Consider the following 23,368-nt stretch of genomic DNA (forward strand, 5'->3'; position numbering starts at 1 on the left):
CAGTTTGTAGAGTACTGTAACAATACATTCATTTATGCAAATTTCTTGTGGGACTGTACTCATTGCTAGGCACCTGAAGATTCTACATCTACATCTACATCTACATTTATACTCCGCAAGCCACCCAACGGTGTGTGGTGGATGGCACTTTACATGCCACTGTCATTACCTCCCTTTTCTGTTCCAGTCGGGTATGGTTCACGGGAAGAACGACTGTCTGAAAGCCTTCGTGCGTGCTCGAATCTCTCTAATTTTACATTCGTGATCTCCTTGTGAGGTATAAGTAGGGGGAAGCAATATATTCTATACCTCATCCAGAAACGCACCCTCTTGAAACCTGGACAGCAAGCTACACTGCGATGCAGAGCGCCTCTCTTGCAGAGTCTGCCACTTGAGTTTGCCAAACATCTCCGTAACGCTATCATGGTTACCAAATAACCCTGTGACAAAACATGCCACTCTTCTTTGGATCTTCTCTATCTCCTCTGTCAACCCGATCTGGTACGGATCCCACACTGATGAGCAATACTCAAGTATAGGTCGGATGAGTGTTTTGTAAGCCACCTCCTTTGTTGATGACTACATTTTCTAAGGGCTCTCCCAATGAATCTCAACCTCATACCTGCCTTACCAACAATTAATTTTATATGATCATTCCACTTCAAATCGTTCCGCATGCATACTCCCAGATATTTTACAGAAGTAACTGCAACCAGTGTTTGTTCCGCTATCATATAATCATACAATAAAGGATACTTCTTTCTATTTATTCACAATACATTACATTTGTCTATGTTAAGGGTCAGTTGCCACTCCCTGCACCAAGTGCCTATCCGTTGCAGATCTTCCTGCATTTCGCTACAATTTTCTAATGCTGCAACTTCTCTGTACACTACAACATCATCTGTGAAAAGCCGCAAGATTAATGAGATTGACTTACACAAAGCTTATGTTTCAGATTTTACCCTCTTAGCTCTATGAATTTATCTCATTGATAATAGTCTAGGACACTGGATACTACAAAGTGGAATGACTGAGTTTTCTCTGTGCCCTTTGGACTTCTACTGCATGGTCAGACCACAGGATATTGTGTCCTGTAAAACAAACTGTATGGTCAGAGCTTTGAGAAAAAATTGAAGCAGCACCTCCATGAACCTCAGTGATCCCTTGACATGTGTTACCTAGGCTGCAAACTGTTATTGCTCCTCATATGAGTCATGTCTGTAATAATGTCTAGAAGCAAATATGACTAACATTTATTTTCATATTTTGATGTAAACTTAAGAGTTTTCAAGATAACTCACTATTTTTGCCACAACATGTAAAACCTCTGTAATAATTTTAAGTTTCCCATAGTATATTTTTGATGGTTTACACTATTCTGCTGATGATAATGTTAGACATTTATCATCTACTCAGGTGAGCTGTAACCACATTTCCCGATGTCAACCATGCCAAAAGTAGTTTCGTACAACATAACTATTGTAGTTTCCGGTTACAGAACTTTCCTGTAAATTTGAGCAATCTTTTAAGGCTAAATCCCAATTATTTTTATAGTTCTAGTGATACAATGGTATGTACATGTGAGGCTTCAATTTTCAAACAATTAATATTAGAATTGAATGACTAAACATTCATGAAGAGTGATTCTTGCTCTTCCGGATGAGTGTGTTCTCTCTCTCTCTCTCTCTCTCTCTCTCTCTCTCTCTCTCTCTCTCTCTCTCTCTCTTTGTGCCTATAGTCTATATTAATTGATAATTCTGGGGTGAGGTCATGGAGAAAAAGAGAAGTCAAACATAATAGTTACTTGCAATTTGTTCATATGTTTTTATTTCAGTACATTCTGAGCACTTAGAGCAAAAGTGCTTAAAAATATTGCGAATTGACCAGTTGTTGTTAAATGTTTATGTAACTGCAGGTAGTTTACATTTGCAAAGTTACATGAGTAGTCCACACATTTAATGTCACAGGTAATTATTAATATATGAGATCAACTATTGCACGGACAGTCTGGCGTGCAAGGCATTAAAACTGACAAGGAGCAGAGTGGAAGTAAAAACAAATAGCCACAGAGGCCAATCAGAATTGCCCCTTGATTAATAAAATACTTTCACCTCATGATAATAACCTTCTTTCTAAAAACAGGAGACATTATTAGTTATGCTTTTTATGCTATACTCTGATCACAGACAATCACTTCTTCACATTGACAGACTTTAACATTGTTAGTAGTTGAGGCCTCAGTTGACAAGTGAAAAAGGAACTAACCTTGCTGTAGATCTAACTATTGTTCACTTTCTGCTGAAAGGATTTTTAAGATTCAGATTCTCAACCAAGTCAGTTATATGATAAGCATTTGGTAGTCCCAGTAGTTTGGTAATGCACTATATCCACTCTAAGCTTTTATCATTGCAGTGACACAACTCAAACACTAAGGCTGAAATTTCATTTTGAATATAATTATCAGTTTACAAAAGTGAGAAGAATAGCACAATAAGAAATGTATATGTTTTATCTTGACCTTTAATTCTCATCTGATATATGTATCAGACACCAAATGGTTTTCACTATTTTTGGATTTCGAAAATGATTGTATTATTTTTCAGAAAATGTATCTCAAATATATATTTATCAGTAAATGAACTAAAAACACAGCAATAGGATTTTTATCAGTACAGAAGGTGAAATAGAGTAATTTCCTCAGTCAAGCATAGTGTCAAATAACATAGAAACTGTAATCACAAGTCTTTTCCCTGAGTTTTATATGGAAACTCTTTCAAGTAATGCCAGCAACAGATAGTGGTTTCCTCCAAATACATTATACTGGTACTTCCTTTCTTCACAAGGTCGAACACTCAGAATCAATATTTGTATGAAAATGTTTGTTATTAGGATTTTAATGTCTTGATTAAGATGAAAATACAAAAATAATGTTATTTCATTCTTCTTCATTTTAAAATTCCTATTAATGCCCACAAAAATTCCACTTTCACCTTTTTGAACTCTGTGTAGCAGAGTTTTAAAATGCTTGAGCACCAATATTAATGTTGTATGTTGTTACTGAACTTCACTTTTCTTGCTTCCTATTTCTATATCAAACAGAATTATTAGGCTGCATGAGTTTTATATTCAAATCAGTTTCCTGTGAAGTATTTGAACTTGGTTCATATATTTTAGTATATATCTATCTGTATACAAAAATACATTATTGAAGAGTATCACATCATGACATTAGTAGTTCTTAATGTTGTAATTACTGTAACATTATTTTCATGTAAATTTCAACAACACTTACAACATTTGCACAGCAAGAGCCACTAATTAAACACATATTTCTATTTCACCATACGTGTACTGTGTAATATATTACTGAAAGTCAATTAAATGATGGTATTTATTCTCTAAGGATCTGTATCAATCATAATATTTAAACTTCTGATTGCGTTAGTGAAGTTACAGAACTGACGTTACAGAATAGAAAAGTTGAGAGGAGAAATGAAATATGGTATATTTTAACCACAGAATCAACAAGAACTTCTCCTTCATTGATTTTATTCTGATGAAAATTCCATGTTTCTGTATGAAGGGAGTAATAAATTATGTTTTTTAATGCAAAATGAGTAGAAATATTTCAATAGTTTGGCTATCAGTAGTGATATATCAGAATACACCAGCACAGTATAGCAACAGGAGAGTTATTTCACAAAGCTTAAAGGTACATCCAAGCACATATCATATTTTTCCTTTTAACTTATGAATGATATAGATTCCTTCCCATGTTAATGTCACAGCAGAGCTAAACTCAAGTTTGAGTTTTTAATACACATTCTTCCAGACCCGTTACATTCCATATTAAATAAATTCTTGATACTGCATTGTTATGTACCTATAAGTGAATAAGTCAGGTAACATAAAGTAGATTATCAAAGTGTGTAACTTCTGGCAGGTATTATGCCATGAATATACTTCTAACAAACTCTACATCATTGAGATTCCCTAATTATTATCTGGGAGATTATATCTCAGCAACAGGTTATGCCACCAACACTTGCATATGGAAGCCTGAAACAAAAATTACCAAGATTGCAGGTATGAGGAAAGACATACTGTTCAAACAAATGTTGGAATGTAAAGTTATGATTACAAAAAATATAAAATGTAGATCATAAGATGCTAAAGTGTCTCACAGTTCATAAATTATAAACTAGCTGACCATCAGAATATCCTAGTGAGTTTTTCTTTTTAGTTCAAATTTTTCATCTCTTTCTGAATTTTAAAGCTATTATTTGCTTATTTTAAATTATTTTTATTGGGACTGTGTAGTGCAGTTCAGTTTGGAAGGAGAGAGTTTCAAATTTCTACTAATGTTGACAAATTAGTGAACAGTGTGGTACTATCTTCTTACCATATGGAATAATGTTTTAGAAAAATATGAAAACGAAACAGTATTTTACACTAGGTATAATATACATGATGTTATGCTGTATTAAAAACAAATTACTGACATATATGCCTTATGGTTTAGTAGATGGTGTGAGGCTACCCTCGGAGATGTGATATGGACATTATATTTGACACACAGTAGATATCATTCCAGAAAGGGGTTAGGAGCATTACAGTTTTGGAAAAAAAAGTTTGGCAGTTGGTGTTAGTACTGTGTTAGGAAAGGAATATCCATCTAGTATTAGAATGTTTTGCAGTAAAATTTCTCCAGCCATATATGCAAAAAGTTTTGAAAATAGATGTACAAATGTACTTCAGACTACCTTCATCCATTATAAAGACTTAAAGACTCATGATGTTAGCAGGTATTGAGCTAGGATGACACCTCTTATGATGGAGAAACAACTGATTTTTTAGCGTGTGCAATTTTAATACACAGATATGATATATGGTTAGTTTAAACAGAGATTGATGCACAAGAATGATCATTAAGCATTAGATTTTGAATGAAGTGTTCAACTGTAAGAAATATATTCACTGGTCCTTGGTAACACTTATATGTGGTGATGGTGGAGGAATTATCAGTATTCACAAAGTGAGCAGCAAATAGTTGCTTACTGCAATGAGCAGGTAACTAACCAAAATTTTCAACACATATGTTGTATCTTGATAATTCAGCTACTTTATCCATTTGGATGACTGAGCACATTAAATCACCCACTTTTTGGACATGGGGAGCCACATGGGCCCTGGATCTGATCTGCCTCACATATTAACCACAGGAGTGGTGTGCTGACCATCCTGGATGTTACTTTTAGGTGGTTTTCCACATCCATCTCAGTAAATACCATGATGGGTCTCATATCCAGCCTCAGTCACCTGATCCACAAAACATTTGCTACATTTGGTCATGCAGAATTCACTATACACAGATAGGTACATTGATTCCTTTTATGGGGAGCGAAGAGGGAGGGAGGATCAAGGTAAGGGGGAAGGAGCTGGCAGTGGTTTTAAAATACCTTTGGGAGTGCTGACCCAGTGGTAATAAAAGCACATATACAGCTTTGTTGACTCTTCATGAAACTGGAAAGCCCCCATACCAGCCCTGACCTGGCACTGGATGAATGTACCAGAAAGGAAGGAAGGAATTCCATTATTTTGTATCTTGGAGTTCTTTCAGCTCTCACTGCATAGTATTGGTTCAATTTGAACATTTACTTAATGAATTGAATTAACAACTTGTATTAAATTCCTGCACAGAAATGGATACAGGCCCTCATTGTGTACACTTTGGGTGTTCAGCAATAGTACCAAAATAATCTCATCTTCCATATTCAGTTTGCAATTTCCTTTCATTTTATTGTTAGTATACATCTAAAGGTGCACTGTCTTTACTGTGAACTATGAAGATGTATTATACAACACTGAGCTTTAGTTGGGCTATCTTGTTCATTACTGTACCATATTGTCAAATTCTAAAATATATGATTTTTTTGTTATTGTAGTTTTCAAACAAAATTACAGAACCTTAGTGAAGGGGTGAGGAAATTTAAATTCATGTTGCCTTAGTTCTTACATGAATAAAAGGAATACTACATATTACCTTCAAAACACTGCTATTGGTCATCAAGTCACACTTCTGCTGGGCATGGTTTGTCTTCCATGCTCAGAATCATAACAGCTTCAGTTTTCTTCTGAAGCCACTCCAGAACAGCAAGATCCTCACATACCACATGCCTCTCATCTCCAGAAAAGAAATTGCAACTTTCATCCTTCAACAAAAAATATGTTTTGTTAGTGTTATTAATACTGAAAGGAAAAAAAAATATTGTTATTGTTTACAGTTGTTGAAATCTTGAAAAATCACACACATATGGCTGTAAACAATGAAATTTATTTTTATATCTCTTTTTTGTCTTCTTCAAAAGCTGATATTACATTGCTCAGCTGAACTGAATGTCACAGAAACAGAAACATATATTGACACATACATAAATAACCAGACTTTGTACATATAATTTAAAATTATAAACTTAACTTAAGAGAAGGGCAAATGGCATAAGACAAATGAGAGAAATGAAATTAACTTAAGAAAAGGAGAATTAACTTTAAGAGAAAAAGGAGAATTAGTGTAACGTAAGAAGCCTAGGGTGGACCAAATACAGAATCAAAAAGTTGTAACAATCTCGATGTGCTTGATGAAGTTTCTGGCTTCACTGGTCATTGTATACTTTCAAGCACAATATTTCAACTGGGCACTTTGCATTCAGTTTATCATAAACCCATGATATTTATTTGTATTTACAGTCAGTCTACAAGTTGTTATGACCCATCACAGACTATGGCTGCACTTGAACCACTTGTGGATAAAGCATATAGTGCTTCTGATTCAGCTATTTTACCTGAGGAGTTTACTTACTTAAAAACAGTATCCTGAGAAAATAAATATTCCATTCGCTATCAGTCAAAGCTAAAAGCCACCTGTTGGATATGAAGGACAGTTTGCCAACAAACTCCAAAAACTTTCATTACATACCTTGTCAAAGATTTTATTAAGAGAGCCAGAGTTCACCAGAAATTCAAAGTGATTTTGTGCCTACCGTCTAAGGATTCATATATTCTAGAATTGTCAATGGAGGATTTACTGTTGTCAAAGGTGGGAGTTTATAAAATACCACTGTAGTTTGATATGCTTACATAGGTCAGGCAACATGCACTATGGAAGAACTGTGTGCTGTGAACACTAATACTGAACTTGCCTGTTGAAAGGTATCAGGAATGCTGTTGCTGAGCACTGTATTTGCACTGGACTTGCAATGGAATATGAGAAAAAAGAATTATGTTTACTGCAACATAATTATGGGACCTAATTATTATAGTTTCTACACAGATGTGCATAGCAGAAAACCTTGTTATCCACCACAGTAGCTGTGGAATCAATGACACATGGAATCCTGTCATTTACAGTAACTGCTTTCAGTGCTGATGACAGAATAAGCTGAAAGCCATAGTGAGGTGAAGTTTTCAAATTCATCAGTGACACTGTCTGTGTCCTCAGGCAGTGTGAATAGTATTATTCTTATTATCATCACTGTCTTTTGCTGCCTCGCCTACAATGACTGGCAGGTACCTAGTTGAAGTATCACACTTGGAAGTAAAGGAGAACTGGCTGCAGTCGTGAAACATTAGATACTGAGTATGCTCAGGAAACTTCAAGAAAAAATAGATAAGCCACATCCAATGAGTGGGAACAGCAAGCTGTCCAAACTAGTTTTAAACTATATGCCAGCAGGGAAAAGAAGTATCAGATTAACAACTCAGAGGTGAGTGCAGCAATAGGTATTTGTGTGTAATTCTTGAGAGAAGACAAACGACAACTTTAAAGAAATAATTCTGTAGGAATGGGAGAGACTGCTAAGGCAGTGGCACAAACACTTCAGGAAGTAAATATTTCAGTAACATGCAGTAGATCAGAATTTATTTTAGAACAACTTTTCACAAGCCTTTAGAGCTGTACAGTGTGATTCAGCTAAGCTGTTCACATCAGATATTTCCTGGACTGCTTAACATACTGTAATTCTGCTTTCAACCAAATAAATGATGAAAGAGTCCTCAATGAATGAATGAATGACATATAGTCTCTTTTCATATAATTATGGAGCTATCAGTACCACCGTTGCTTTTGCGAAAGGACCTATAGTATTTTCTGCTAATAGTATCATAGTTCTAGATGAGATGAATTCAACATTGCTTAACAGTTCAAAATCCAATTAAATTGTTAGAGAAACTACAGTGTTTAGATCTCCAGATTTTCTACTTTGAACAGAACTGCAGTATATGGCTGATGGTGCACTACAGCTTGATGCAACTAAGAGAGTTTTTTACAAAAATGGAATAGTGGTGAAAAGTTTAATTTAAAGCTGATAATAATCATGCTTGGCCACATGCTGTTAGACTGACACACCAACTGGAAGGCTAGGGGTGTGGTATCTACGGATGATACACCACTTAACTACAGTAACAGTTCTGCTCTCATTTCTGGTAGAGCTTTGTAAGAAAGGTGCATGTCAGAAATTGAATAACAGGGAACTGAGGTACAAAATTGTTAAATCGTACCTTCACATCACCAATTTAGTGTCAAGATACACGCTTACAATATACAATTACATCATCAACAAGAAGAAAATCACACTTCCTTAAAATTCCATTTATGTTGTCAAGTGTTTGGAATGACCACTGTCTACTGCAAGATACATTTGTAGTCACTATTGCAAGGACTTTTGGACAGACTGAAGAGATTCCTTTGATACCACTGCATATGCTAGAACAGTTTGATGTTTTAAATCCTTTTGGGTCATGAGAACTTGTGCATAGACTTCATCTTTGAGTTTACAACAGAGAAAATAGTTGAGTGTCATTAAATTGGGTGAATGTACAGGCCCACTGATAATACCTTCACATCCCATCAAGTGACCAGGAAGAAGGTGGGTGAGAACTTCACTAGCCACAAGTGATTAGTGACATTTATACTCATCATGTTGGTAGCACACACTTCTACATACACTCCTGGAAATGGAAAAAAGAACACATTGACACCGGTGTGTCAGATCCACCATACTTGCTCCGGACACTGCGAGAGGGCTGTACAAGCAATGATCACACGCATGGCACAGCGGACACACCAGGAACCGCGGTGATGGCCGTCGAATGGCGCTAGCTACGCAGCATTTGTGCACTACCGCTGTCAGTGTCAGCCAGTTTGCCGCTGCATACGGAGCTCCATCGCAGTCTTTAACACTGGTAGCATGCCGCGACAGCGTGGACGTGAACCGTATGTGCAGTTGACGGACTTTGAGTGAGGGCCTATAGTGGGCATGCGGGAGGTCAGGTGGACGTACCGCCGAATTGCTCAACACGTGGGGCGTGAGATCTCCACAGTACATCGATGTTGTCGCCAGTGGTCGGCGGAAGGTGCACGTGCCCGTCGACCTGGGACCGGACCGCAGTGACGCACGGATGCACGCCAAGACCGTAGGATCCTACGCAGTGCCATAGGGGACCGCACCGCCACTTCCCAGCAAATTAGGGACACTGTTGCTCCTGGGGTATCGGCGAGGACCATTCGCAACCATCTCCATGAAGCTGGGCTACGGTCCCACACACCATTAGGCCGTCTTCTGCTCACGCCCCAACATCGTGCAGCCCGCCTCTAGTGGTGTTGCGACAGGTGTGAATGGAGGGACGAATGGAGACGTGTCGTCTTCAGCGATGAGAGTCGCTTCTGCCTTGGTGCCAATGATGGTCGTATGCGTGTTTGGCGCCGTGCAGGTGAGCGCCACAATCAGGACTGCATACGACCGAGGCACACAGGGCCAACACCCGGCATCATGGTGTGGGGAGCGATCTCCTACACTGGCCGTACACCTCTGGTGATCGTCGAGGGGACACTGAATAGTGCACGGTACATCCAAACCGTCATCGAACCCATCGTTCTACCATTACTAGACCGGCAAGGGAACTTGCTGTTCCAACAGGACAATGCACGTCCGCATGTATCGCGTGCCAACCAACGTGCTCTAGAAGGTGTAAGTCAACTACCCTGGCCAGCAAGATCTCCGGATCTGTCCCCCATTGAGCATGTTTGGGACTGGATGAAGCGTCGTCTCACGCGGTCTGCACGTCCAGCACGAACGCTGGTCCAACTGAGGCGCCAGGTGGAAATGGCATGGCAAGCCATTCCACAGGACTACATCCAGCATCTCTACGATCGTCTCCATGGGAGAATAGCAGCCTGCATTGCTGCGAAAGGTGGATATACACTGTACTAGTGCCGACATTGTGCATGCTCTGTTGCCTGTGTCTATGTGCCTGTGGTTCTGTCAGTGTGATCATGTGATGTATCTGACCCCAGGAATGTGTCAATAAAATTTCCCCTTCCTGGGACAATGAATTCATGGTGTTCTTATTTCAATTCCCAGGAGTGTATCTCAAATGTTACTTCCTCCAGGAGAGTCATCAGCACTTATCCAATAATCCCATAATAAGTGTTCACATTCCACTGCCTATGATCTGCCTCAGCCAATATGCATTCTCAGCTGCCCAATAAATCATGTTTCTTACATTTAGCTTTCTGTGATCAGTAAAGAGAATTCTCTGAAGAAGGGACCTATTGTCCTGATGCTCTATCAGAACCAAGTGACAGACTTCCATTATCTTCTGGAGCCCCACTGGTTAATCATCGATGGAGTGACACATAATACAGATGGAAGGCCTTTGTATGCAAAATGTGAACAATGCTGGGATAACTTATTCCAGAGTTAAGTACAATTTCTCTGGAGCTAACATGTGGATTATGAGCAGCAGCTGCTAGAAAATCTATTTCATTCATTCTGTTCATTCCTTACCCTTTATGTAGCATTCTGGTACCCTACCAATACCAATGTTTTGTACATTTTCTGAAATGTCATTCTTGTTTGGCTTGTCAGGATAATTTTGTGTATGAAACTCAACTGTCTTCTTTCCATTCCTTCATCATTCTCCATTAAAAAAATTACATGTTTACTTTTTCTTTTTATGAAAGACATTTATTGTTTCAAGCTAACCTGCACTCATTACATGTGAATGTCACAGACAGAATGAAAGCTACATTTCCTTTGTGATTCATTGAACCAGATATCACAGAGGTGCAACACTCTGTTTCCTCCTTATCCAGTATGAAATATTTCATTATTTGAGCATGAAATCATGACCTTCATCATAATACAGTAATAAGCTTCAGTTCAAAATATCTGTAGACAGATCCTACAAAAAATTTATAATTTCTCAAAAACTAGTAGTTGGCTTTTTCAAGAGTGAAATACTATAGAATTCATTATTTTTAGAACTACGATACAGGCAGTAGAAATTACCAAAGTTCAATTTGAGTTGATGCCAATATATCTGTAATTAATATAGGTACAAAAAGAGACTACATTTCATTTAGTGGAGACTTTTCCACAATTCACAGAGACGAAAACGGAATTTTGGTATCTTAAACAGTGCCAGAAATATTTGATGTAAACAGATTAGCTGAATCACCCCGTATATTGTCATCATGACATAGCGCAAGAAGAGCAAAGACTGGAAACTACCTGCCATATAATTAATGAAAATAATTCAGTTTCATAAATGAATGAAAGGCATCTTTGGATTTTCCCTTTTTGACACTTATCAATTTAGTTCCCTCTTAAGAGGCAAGGAAAATATCAACTAAAACAGGCACCTTTCCTGTTTTATTGTTTAACTTACTATCAGCAGTAGTGTCATCCTCTATAATATAATGTAAATTATTTTAGCAAGATAGAATGACAATATGGTATTATCTACAAACAGTAAAGTCTTGCAAAGATGTACAATAATATTTGTACAAGCCTAGTAACAATGAGGAATGAGTTAAATAAAATAGAAAGAAACTTCCACATGGGAAAATATATTAAAAACAATGATTCCAAGACTTATCAAGCGGAAAAGCACCGGTAGACAGGCACAATAAAAAAACACACAGACACACACACAAAATTTTGAGCTTTCGCAACCGGCAGTTGACGAAGCAACCGCCGGTTGCAAAAGCTCGAAATTTTGTGTGTGTGTTTGTGTGTTTTTTTATTGTGCCTGTCTACCAGCGTTTTCCCACTTGGTAAGTCTTGGAATCATTGACTAATGGGTTAGCTAGACTTCTACATTAAGCTTGGGAATCACATAAGACAAGACAATATGAAGCAACTCACCATGGTTAAAAAAAATTGTCAGAAACATTTCACTGCTTTTAGAGGAAGCAGTCATCTATTACCATTTTTGACCTCATTTACTGAGTGAATTAACCTGAGAAATATTTCCAGAATGAAATTTTCAGTCTGCAGTGGAGTGTGTGCTGATTTAAAATTTCCGGGCAGATTAAAACAATGTGCTGGACTGAGTCTCAAACTCAGGGCCTTTTCTGATAAATATTGTTCCAAAGTAATGGAAACTTCCATATTGTGTTTGCACATCTAGAACTATACCTTTTATTCAGTGACATTTGGAATTTATTGTTAAGAGCAGGAACAATGAAGTATCATTAATGTAACATTCTATGTACTTTATTGATACTATTAACAATGTTATTCATGCTGGGAATGGACAGTTCATTTCCACTACTTGGGGTCCACAGGTATATTTGCCTTTTATGTAAGAGCAATCTGCAGTTTATAAATTGTGGTGCTGACCATCGTTTAGTGCAAAGGCGAAATATAAGTGCCCAAAGATAATCTAGACAAAAATCATAAAAAATGAAGATATGTTGTAACCCTGAACAGAGTTTTGAAATATTACAAGAACTTTGAAGAACAATGGCATACAACTTGATTAAATGTATGCATATAGTTAAATAAGAAAGTGAAAGTGTCAGTATTCATAAATGGAAGCTCTATGTTATTGTATCATAAACAGTACCATGAAATAAACAGTATTAGTAAACCAAATGATAATGTGCCCTATTATTATTCCAGATAGGTTCATTAAACAATGTTCAGACAAATAAAGGTTGTAGTGGAAAAATGTATCACCATAGAAATATTTGTATCTGAGAAAATTTTACAGTGCACAATTAAACTAAAATGTTCTCCTGCCTCTGAGACAGATAATTATTTATTAATATGTATGAACTTCATCACTGATGTCTACAGTCATCTTTGAAACTGACAGTCAGCTCTTACTTTGCAGTGACCTTGACAGACAGAGTCAACACAGGTTGAATGGAAGCATTAAAATAATAATTCATCTGTAAAGGTCAAGATATCCTCAGAATTGTCTTTTTATGTCGTGTTCTTTCGTACTGGTGTGTGGTTCATGTTTTTTTGTGAGGTCAAAGTATTTTACTTTCTGAGAAGTTATTTAATACAAATAAAGTGTTAATTGCTTGTAAACTGTGCATGTATTTGAAATGGAATCAACTGTTTCCACAGTGGTGATTCCATTTTGAGTGGTTTTCAAACTTATTTTCTGTATGTGCACACAGAACAATGGATTCCATCACTAACACAGCAGTGACAGAGGAGCTCCAGAGTTTGATTTCAGTGAGCAACATTGTGCCACCACCAGCTACACTGCATGACAACAACACAGGTAGTGGCAACAGGAAAAATATCATTTGGCTCACAAAAGCTGAGTTGTGGCTAACCCAGGTGGAAACCATCTTAAAATACACTAGTGTTGGTTGCAGAACAATTTACACCGATTATAGCACAGCTGGATTTGATTATTATCAAACAACTGGACCATGTTTTCCATCAACAGTAATATTCTGGTCTTAAAGAGGCAGTGCTCTAACATTTTGTATTACCACCTGATTCGTGGTTACATATTATTGGAAGTGATGCTTTGCTACAGTGGTTCTGCATTCACTGCACACTCTGGCAGGAAATTAGCTCCTGTCTGAGCAACCTTAGGAGATCTTTAGGCTATGAAGATTGCCACAAAATATTAGAGCTGTTCTGCCCTGTTTATGACATGCAAGGACGGTGCTATCACTGCTGTGTTATACACAATAACATGTGTGGCGGGAGGCTCTGAACCATGCACTAACACACTTGCAGCAATGGGAAGCCTACACTTGCATATTGCTTCACCAAATACAAGCACCACAGACAGAACCATCTATGAGTCAACTGCTGAATGAGTTAGCAAGGCTGAATGCCAGGCTACAATGACAGGAGAATTATCAAGCCCATAATAGTAGAAAACAAGATTTAAAATAGTGTTGGGACCACAGATGCTTCTATGAGACAGCAAGACAGGGCACGAACCCATTCCTCTACCTGGACACATTCCAGGAATGCCAGTAAGAGAATGCACTCATCCAGGACACTCAAAGCACCTCAAGTGCACCAGAAATGCAACATTGTCAGCAGCTGCAGGCCTAACTATATTATTTACAAAGGACAGGAAATCCAATGATATATTCTTAATCAATATTAGACCCAAGGTAAGTCTATAGCCAAATAGACTGAACAAGTGCTGCTCATCTACAATAGTTCTACTTCTCACTGATTCTAACAATTTTGCAACTGAGACTTCAGTGCTATCTGACATATTCCACTCTACTTGAACATTTGTTATTGCAGATATGAGAATCCTGATTTTGGAGACCAATTTTCTCTGTTATTTTTCTGTGATGCTGGAACTGCTAAACCATTGCCCTCTCTCCTCTCCTCTCTAACACATTGAGTCACATTTTGGGTGATGCCACTGATGTGTATTGAGTGAAGATTTCTGGGCTCTCCACTTCTTCCATACTGAAAGCAGAATACTTAATGTGACAACTGTCTGAACGCAGAATGCACAAGTGTGGATTACATGAGAAGACCTCACATTCTACATCGCATGAACTCATGGAAGCTCCAGAGTTCAGGGAGACATTCAAGGTACTTAAAGCAAAGATATGTGAAGTCAATGTATTATGTGCTAAAGAATAGTTCACTATAAAGGTGTTACAAGACAGCAATGTTGGACTAAAGAGTACTGTGCCCACTACACAAAATGAGCTGAACAAAACACTTGAGTTATTGTGATGCTTATGAGACTTTTATCATGTGGTTTCTCCTACTACTACCATCATGGCCGAGACAAAGGTGGATGATGACCAGCAGCTGCTGTGAGAATTCCCAGTGTTAATAGATCCTGTACTGGTGAAGAGCAAAATAAGTCATTCCACTCAGCACCATATCCAGATAACAATAGGGCAACTTGTTGCTGCCACATCTCAGCAGTTACCTACTGATAAGTTACATGCTGCACAATTGAAGTTCAAGAAGATAATCTCACAGTGTGTGGGCATCACCTCTGCAAATGTTAAAGAAGAAGGATGGTTCATGGAGAATGTGCAGCAATTAAATGGGCTTAAACACTCACACCATTCTGGAAAGATACCCAGTTCTCAACATTGCCAGCTTTAACAACAGTGTGGCGGATGCTTGATTTTTCAGTGTAATAGATTGTGCAAAAGCTTTCTCACAGATCCCCATTTCTAGAAATGATAAGTATAAAACTGTGATGGCTACTCTCTTTGGGCTCTTCTAACATAATACATTGTCTTTCTGACTATGAAATGCTGCCCAGACTTGGGATTGTTTCATGCATGAAGTGATACAGGGGTTTTCATGGATGATATGTTGCTACTTTCTAAAACCAAAGATGAACACTTCAGGCACTTACATCCACTGTTCAAAAGGCTGGAGTGCCATGGGATCATGGTCAATTGGGCAAAATGTGTATTTGCCAAGGGGGAGGTACAGTTTCTAGGCCTTTGAATATTTCTCAGAATGTTACATTATTATAGGTGACACTTGCCACATTTCAAGACCAAAATTCATTTCAGACACACTGTTTCTGGCACCACCATTGCTTTGCTAGTTGATACAACCCAAATCACTGTGGGCACTCCATTGCAACAGTACATCTCCACAATCTGGCAGCCTCTGGGTTTATTTTTGAATAGCCTGTCTATTCAGCAACAGCAGTGAAGTACATTTGATGGGGAGACTCTTGCAATATACATGGCTGTATATTGTATTTCTGGCCATAGCTATAGGGCTGAATCTTGCTACACATTGCTGAAAATCAACTTTACTAAATATTTTAGAAGAAATAGAAACTTTCACAATGATGTAAAAAAACACCCTGACATTATTTTAAACGAACAGGCTGCTCTAAAAAACACAAAAAAATCTTTGAAAATTTCACTAGTATACTTTCATGAAAACATGTTTCTTTTTTCTGCTAACAAAGATAAGCAAAATACTAGTGGCATCATATACATTCTGCGATGTATAAGAAAGGAAATCTTTGCATGTACAGCAATTGCTAATGACAACTGCAATTCTTTCAAAAAAAATTCCTTATGCTGATTAAATTTTGTACATAAATCATGTAATCATATTGTTCCGTGAATATTACAAAATATTGTCATTGGGATATACTAGAGAATATTACACATAAGGCAAGTTGAATTACAATGAACTGAAAAATCACAGCTATGTAAAACTCTACAATATACACTATAAGCAACTTATTGTAAGAAATATGTAACTTTTATGCAATACAGATGCCACTGATGATGAGCAATGCCCAAAACAAATCCAGTGAAATAAAATACTAACACAAAGCAGCTTTTGGCCAACAATTAATTAATGACATGATATATTTACAGTTCCTACAAGCTGCAGAGCATCAAATGAACAAGAAATCAACCTTTGTTTATACACAGTAACACCTCATAATTTACTCACATCTACTTTCAGATTAAATTCTTTCCTTACAAACCTGTTAACCATAGAAGTGCATTTGCAAAATTAAACTACTGCAAAGACAGGGTCCCAACAACTTTCTCAATTGTTGCTGCTTCACATAACACCCCTTCATTACCTAATGTTACCTTTACTGGTCAAGTCCTCCACCACAAAGATTTCAAAAAATATCTACAAGTAACTCTTCATATGACCTTGTCCTACAACAAACACAGAGGAAAAATTGCAACAAAGCAGAAATCTCACCAGGACATCATACTGAAGCTGATTGGTACCTCATGGGGTGGAAGAACTACACTCATGGAAATGGAAAAAAGAACACATTGACACCGGTGTATCAGACCCACCATACTTGCTCCGGACACTGCGAGAGGGCTGTACAAGCAATGATCACACACACGGCACAGCGGACACAACAGAAACCGCGCTGTTGGCCGTCCAATGGCGCTATCTGCGCAGCATTTGTGCACCGCCGCCGTCAGTGTCAGCCAGTTTGCCGTGGCATACGGAGCTCCATCGCAGTCTTTAACACTGGTAGCATGCCGCGACAGTGTGGACGTGAACCGTATGTGCAGTTGACGGACTTTGAGCGAGGGCGTATAGTGGGCATGCGGGAGGCCGGGTGGACGTACCACCGAATTGCTCAACACGTGGGGCGTGAGGTCTCCACAGTACATCGATGTTGTCACCAGTGGTCGGCGGAAGGTGCACGTGCCCGTCGACCTGGGACCGGACCGCAGCGACGCACGGATGCACGCCAAGACCGTAGGATACTACGCAGTGCCATAGGGGACCGCACCGCCACTTCCCAGCAAATTAGGGACACTGTTGCTCCTGGGGTATCGGCGAGGACCATTCGCAACCGTCTCCATGAAGCTGGGCTACGGTCCCGCACACCGTTAGGCCGTCTTCCGCTCATGCCCCAACATCGTGCAGCCCGCCTCCAGTGGTGTCGCGACAGGCGTGAATGGAGGGACGAATGGAGAAGTGTCGTCTTCAGTGATGAGAGTCGCTTCTGCCTTGGTGCCAATGATGGTCGTATGCGTGTTTGGCACCGTGCAGGTGAGCGCCACAATCAGGACTGCATACGACCGAGGCACACAGGGCCAACACCCGGCATCATGGTGTGGGGAGCGATCTCCTACACTGGCCCTACACCTCTGGTAATCGTCGAGGGGACACTGAATAGTGCATGGTACATCCAAACCGTCATCGGACCCATCGTTCTACCATTCCTAGACCGGCAAGGAAACTTGCTGTTCCAACAGGACAATGCACGTCCGCATGTATCCCGTGCCACCCAACGTGCTCTAGAAGGTGTAAGTCAACTACCCTGGTCAGCAAGATCTCCGGATCTGTCCCCCATTGAGCATGTTTGGGACTGGATGAAGCGTCGTCTCACGCGGTCTGCACGTCCAGCACGAACGCTGGTCCAACTGAGGCGCCAGGTGGAAATGGCATGGCAAGCTGTTCCACAGGACTACATCCAGCATCTCTACGATCGTCTCCATGGGAGAATAGCAGCCTGCATTGCTGCGAAAGGTGGATATACACTGTACTAGTGCCGACATTGTGCATGCTCTGTTGCCTGTGTCTATGTGCCAGTGGTTCTGTCAGTGTGATCATGTGATGTATCTGACCCCAGGAATGTGTCAATAAAATTTCCCCTTCCTGGGACAATGAATTCACGGTGTTCTTATTTCAATTTCCAGGAGTGTACAATGCTATGATGTTTTCCTTAGAACTGTTTCACTCTGCTGTCAAATACGGTGCTACAGTGTGGCTTAATAGCTCACATGTGAGAAAAAATTGATGTTCACCTAAATAGTGCAATGATAGCATTAACAGGCTGGACCACATCTACTGCTCTTCACTGGTTACTGCCTTTAATCCACATTGTGCCATCAGTTCTTTGATGACAGAAAGCCCTTCTCAAGGAACATGAAGAATTAATTAAAATTCCTCAGCTCACAATCCTCTCTGATGTGTGTGCACTTTGGATGAGCTGATTAAGCAATCACCTATCATACTGGTACCATTGCTGCAAGCAGTGTATTTTAACATGAGCAGGAACTGGTCAGAAATGTGTAATAATGTTGCCCATCATGAATATCACACTCTCATAAGACCTAGTACATGACCAGCTGGCACAGAATTACCATGACATGCTTGGAAAACAATTAATAGGATTTGTACAGGCCATGGCATCTGACCAGAAAGCTTCCACCAGGGATGGACAGCTTCATCTTCTCAATGTGATTGTGGCAATGAACATCATACCATCAAATACATAGTAAAAATCAGAGACTGCTCTTGAATGGATTGAAAATGTAGATATTACTTTCTGGATTTATATGATCCAGTCACATTAATGTGGCCATCAGCTCTGTTCTATGTCAATGTGCAATAATCTCTCTAAGATGGCAGGCAACAGCACACCCAGTGGAGGATATATAAAGTGTACTGAGGGATGTGGAAAACAACGCAGTTGTTGTTGCAATGGGAAGAAGAGCAATTTATCTGGTATCAAAAAGGGCACAATCATTCGCTTTTGAGCCAGGAGTGGAATCATTTATGAAATGGCTAAGTTTGTAACTTGTTTGTGTGTCACTGTGATTGAAGTATACCGTGCATGGCAAAATGACACTAAACAAAACCGGTGGTGAGGCAACTGTGGTGCACCACAGACCACTGATGACAGGGGTGAAAAATGGTTGTGGAAATGTGTATGAGCAAACAGATGTGCTACTACTGAGCAACTGACCACCCACACACAACGAAGAGCTATCAACATTGTCTTCCCAATGGCCGTTCAGCAAACATTGCTGCATACGGACCATGGCAGTAGGCACTCGGTTCATACACCCATGTAGACTGCTTGTCATTGGTGATGAAGACTGGAATTTGTATGCCAGTACTGCAACAGGATGTCTACTAAATGGAAACATATGACCTTTTCAGATGAATCATGTTTTATGCTCAAACTGGACAGATGGCCAACACCCTGCAATAATTGTTGGTAGGTCCATGCAGGAGAAGGGAGTCTTACAATCTGGGAAATATTTTTGTGGCATTCCCTCGGTGATCTCATCATTCTGGAAGGCACAATGGATCAACACATGTATGCATCAATCCTAGGAGCCACGTTCACTACTACATGTAGTGTGATTTTCCTTGGTTCACTGGTATTACCAGTAGCACAATGCATGTCACACAGCTCAGCACATGTGCATGGTTCAAAGAGCACTGCTATGTGTTTACCATACTCCCCTGACCACCAAACTCCCCATGTTTAAACCTAATCGAGAGTCTGTGGGACCACTTCGATTGGCTGTTCGCACCACTGATCCTCAACCAAGGAAATAGTACAGCTGGCCATGGCACTGGAGCTGGTATGGCTCCACATCCCTCTCAGTACCTTCCAGAAACCCATTGTCTCTCTGTGTGCATGTATTGCAGTGGTATGTGCTGCTCAAACTTTTGACAGGTGGTCACATAAATTTGACTGGACAGTGTAGTCATTTACTTCTATTTATTTTATAAAATAATGCTCTTCATGTTTGTTGGTTGCAGATCAGTTTGTATTGTCATATGACAAATAAATAAATAAATGAATACCTCATTATTACTTAATTTACTTATTATTTCCTTATTTCATCACTCCCTTTGATATCATCACATTCTGTCTATTCATTACTCCATTGTCACTTCATTACCACATAACTCAATTCATTGTCTCACACTTCTTCACTACATTACAACACATTATCCACACAAATTTTATCAACATTACTAAACGAAAACATAGATGAGGCATTCATCACAAAATTTAGCTGACATCCTCTGATATTCTTTTAGTATCCATAACACACAAAAATTTAGTCATTGAAATAACAAATTTTGGACTACCGATGCACTGAATATAATAGAAGAAGATTACTTATTTGTTACAATCCATGAATAGAATTGTAGGTGAAGAGAGTGGTTCAGTAAAGGAGGAATGAGATCACCCAATTATGGGGGCACCAACTTGCCACATAATGTGTTCCCTAAAGTTCACTGAACCCCCTATCTATTAATTAATTCACAATTAAATTGAGCCCCTGTTCTTTCATCTAGTTTTGTAGTATCATGTGAAATCTTACTCTCTTTTTTTGAATTCAATTGCAAACACAGTATTCCACACACCAAAAATCTCTTGACATGCTCCATCATATAACTACTATTCCCTTGAACATAACATATATAGTGAAAATTGCTGTCTGCACATTTATACTGAAAATTACTTATTGCAGATAGTTCACTTTGAGAATTTTAATGTAATTACCACTGGCAATTTAACAACAGGTTTCTTTACCTCAGTAACTTTCACCTTATTTATCTTTCCATCTGAATATTTTTCATCACAACATTGCTCACATTAGCATTTACTAATTTTGTTCATACTTTTAATTACACATCTTTACAGTCTCCTTCAACAAACTCATCAACTTTGGCAAAAGTTTTATTCACTACTTGCTGAGATATGCCTACAGCTCCAGTATCATTGACTGTATCAAATTTTCAGCCATATCTTCTTCCACTAGCCTCAGATTCTCTCTGTCAGTATTATTTACTTGCTTTACATCAGAAATTAATACATTAATATCAGCAGTGCAAATCTGATCTACTCCTGTGACCTCAGTGTGACAAGAACTAACAACATAAACTTCCATCTCCTTTATACATTTACTTTTTCAACTACATGCTCACTTAATAATTCACCAGGACTAAAAGCATTTAGTTTGAATTCAAATTATTTGTCATTTAATATGACTTACTTTCTAAGCACACTTTCACTGAATTTATCTTTTTGTCTAAATTATTTTATATCTTTACCCAAATCTAAGCCCTTAAACTATCAATGTTACTGTTCTGTTTGTCCAGGCTTCCTTTTAAACTGTCCATGAAATGCCCTGACGTTGGCCCAATGTCACTGGCCAAAATCTTTCTTGCAAACCTTGCATTTAATCACAAAATCCATGTTTAACATTATCCTGTTCTACTGATTTGGATCTATTCTCTTCCTTCTTCATATCACAGTAATCAGTGGGCAAAGCCCTTGACATTTTGCTTATTATCTGACTGATATTCACTTCATCATCAAGTTCACTTTTAATTATTACATTCTGTCCATCTCCAAATTCTAGTTCTTTATCCCTGTCCTCAGACATCCTGTCTTCAAACAGTTCAGTTTTAATTTTTTTCCACTTATCTCCAAACATTAAAACACTGTTTCTTCCCCCATTGTCCTCATCTTAATAAAATGCTGGGCATCACTTAGCAGTGGGAACACTTCACCTTAATTTTCTCTGATGCCAGTAGATACTGGCATCTAATTTACTGTCATCTGCTCACTACTCATTCATATTTCCACTTTGGGCTGATCTTTCTACTGCTTGTCTCTACATTGACTGGGTGCTGTCCAACTGAAGATGACATTGGTCATCTTCACCCCCTCACTGGTTGGAGAAAGGTGATTCCATTATGGTGTCACCCACCTACTATTTGTTGGTGCAGCATCATGTCTCATGCTATTAAGGAACTGTACACAGTTTTATCTACCATCCACACACACATGTAGTCACTCAAAATTTGTTCATTCACTGTTTATTTCCACTGCGACCCTGAAGTGCTACTTTCACAGTCACTGAAATCTCAGTTTCACACTCCACAAGTTTGTAATTTCTGCCACATATTACTGTTCTTGCACATAAGAGTTCATTTTACCATACCAAAACAGGAAGATGTCTACTTAGTGGCACCATATCCAATGCTGCCTACCTGCACTGTCCATTAAGTCTTTAGAGTCTTGTGATTCAAAATCTTCTAGAACAGCTGTAAACTGATTTCCAGGAATTACTTTAATGATTTACACTACACAAATTTTTAAGTAATGTGGCTTTTCACTAATTTATTATCAGCACAAGCATTATGATGATCAGATCCAGTTTTGCATCAAGCATTCATTATATGCAAGTATGCACCATGTATTTACTCTACACGAACTTGGCATTAACAACTTAACAACATTATCACACTATGAAGTCAGAGTCCTTTTTGAACACAATATTAATAGAACTCAGAGGCTGTGTAGTACTGGAATAGTGCACATGCTCAAAAGAAGATTGTGCAAAATCATACACTTCATCAATGTTCATGTGTTAAGTCACATGTATCACTTGAGTGGACATTACTGGTCGCAGATTTTCTTACAATGCCATGGACTCAGACTCTTGCAAATATGTTATATCTGATGTGAGATTTTCAGGGGAGGATGGTGGGGATTTTTCCCTGTCAGAATCAATCTACCCCTCCCCCTCTAATTTTAAATTACCCTTCCCAACCAAGGATGCTTATTTCCTGCTCACTGGACATGTAAAACTTAACATTTAATTGAAATTTGTGGAGCCATACTCAGGAAGCACTAATACACTATTATTATTAACAGGTTTGTCTATTAATTTTGGCAAAAGCTTCATGTATTTAAGCACTTCAAACCATCTGAATTGCCATTCTCATGCTGTCATTTTTGCTTTCATTGAAGGTCTGCCACCCATTGCTTA

At 38.6% G+C, this 23,368-nt stretch overlaps 1 protein-coding gene across 3 annotated transcripts in view; it reads right to left on the reverse strand.

Annotated features, from left to right (window-relative positions):
* Positions 1 to 1,803: 1,803 nt before the first annotated feature.
* Positions 1,804 to 23,368, reverse strand: part of LOC126297832 (intermembrane lipid transfer protein VPS13A-like) — a 759,301-nt gene continuing 737,736 nt past the window's right edge. For all 3 annotated transcript variants that reach the window (XM_049989081.1, XM_049989080.1, XM_049989079.1), the window contains 2 exons: positions 6,047 to 6,215; positions 1,804 to 4,062 (listed from right to left, as the gene is read on the reverse strand). In XM_049989081.1, the coding sequence (XP_049845038.1) occupies positions 6,075 to 6,215 (141 nt within the window). In that variant the 3' untranslated portion in view covers positions 1,804 to 4,062; positions 6,047 to 6,074. The remainder of the gene's footprint in view (positions 4,063 to 6,046; positions 6,216 to 23,368) is intronic.

This window comes from Schistocerca gregaria, chromosome X, assembly GCF_023897955.1.
Source record: "Schistocerca gregaria isolate iqSchGreg1 chromosome X, iqSchGreg1.2, whole genome shotgun sequence".
In the NCBI taxonomy this organism is placed as follows: Eukaryota; Metazoa; Arthropoda; class Insecta; order Orthoptera; family Acrididae; genus Schistocerca; species Schistocerca gregaria.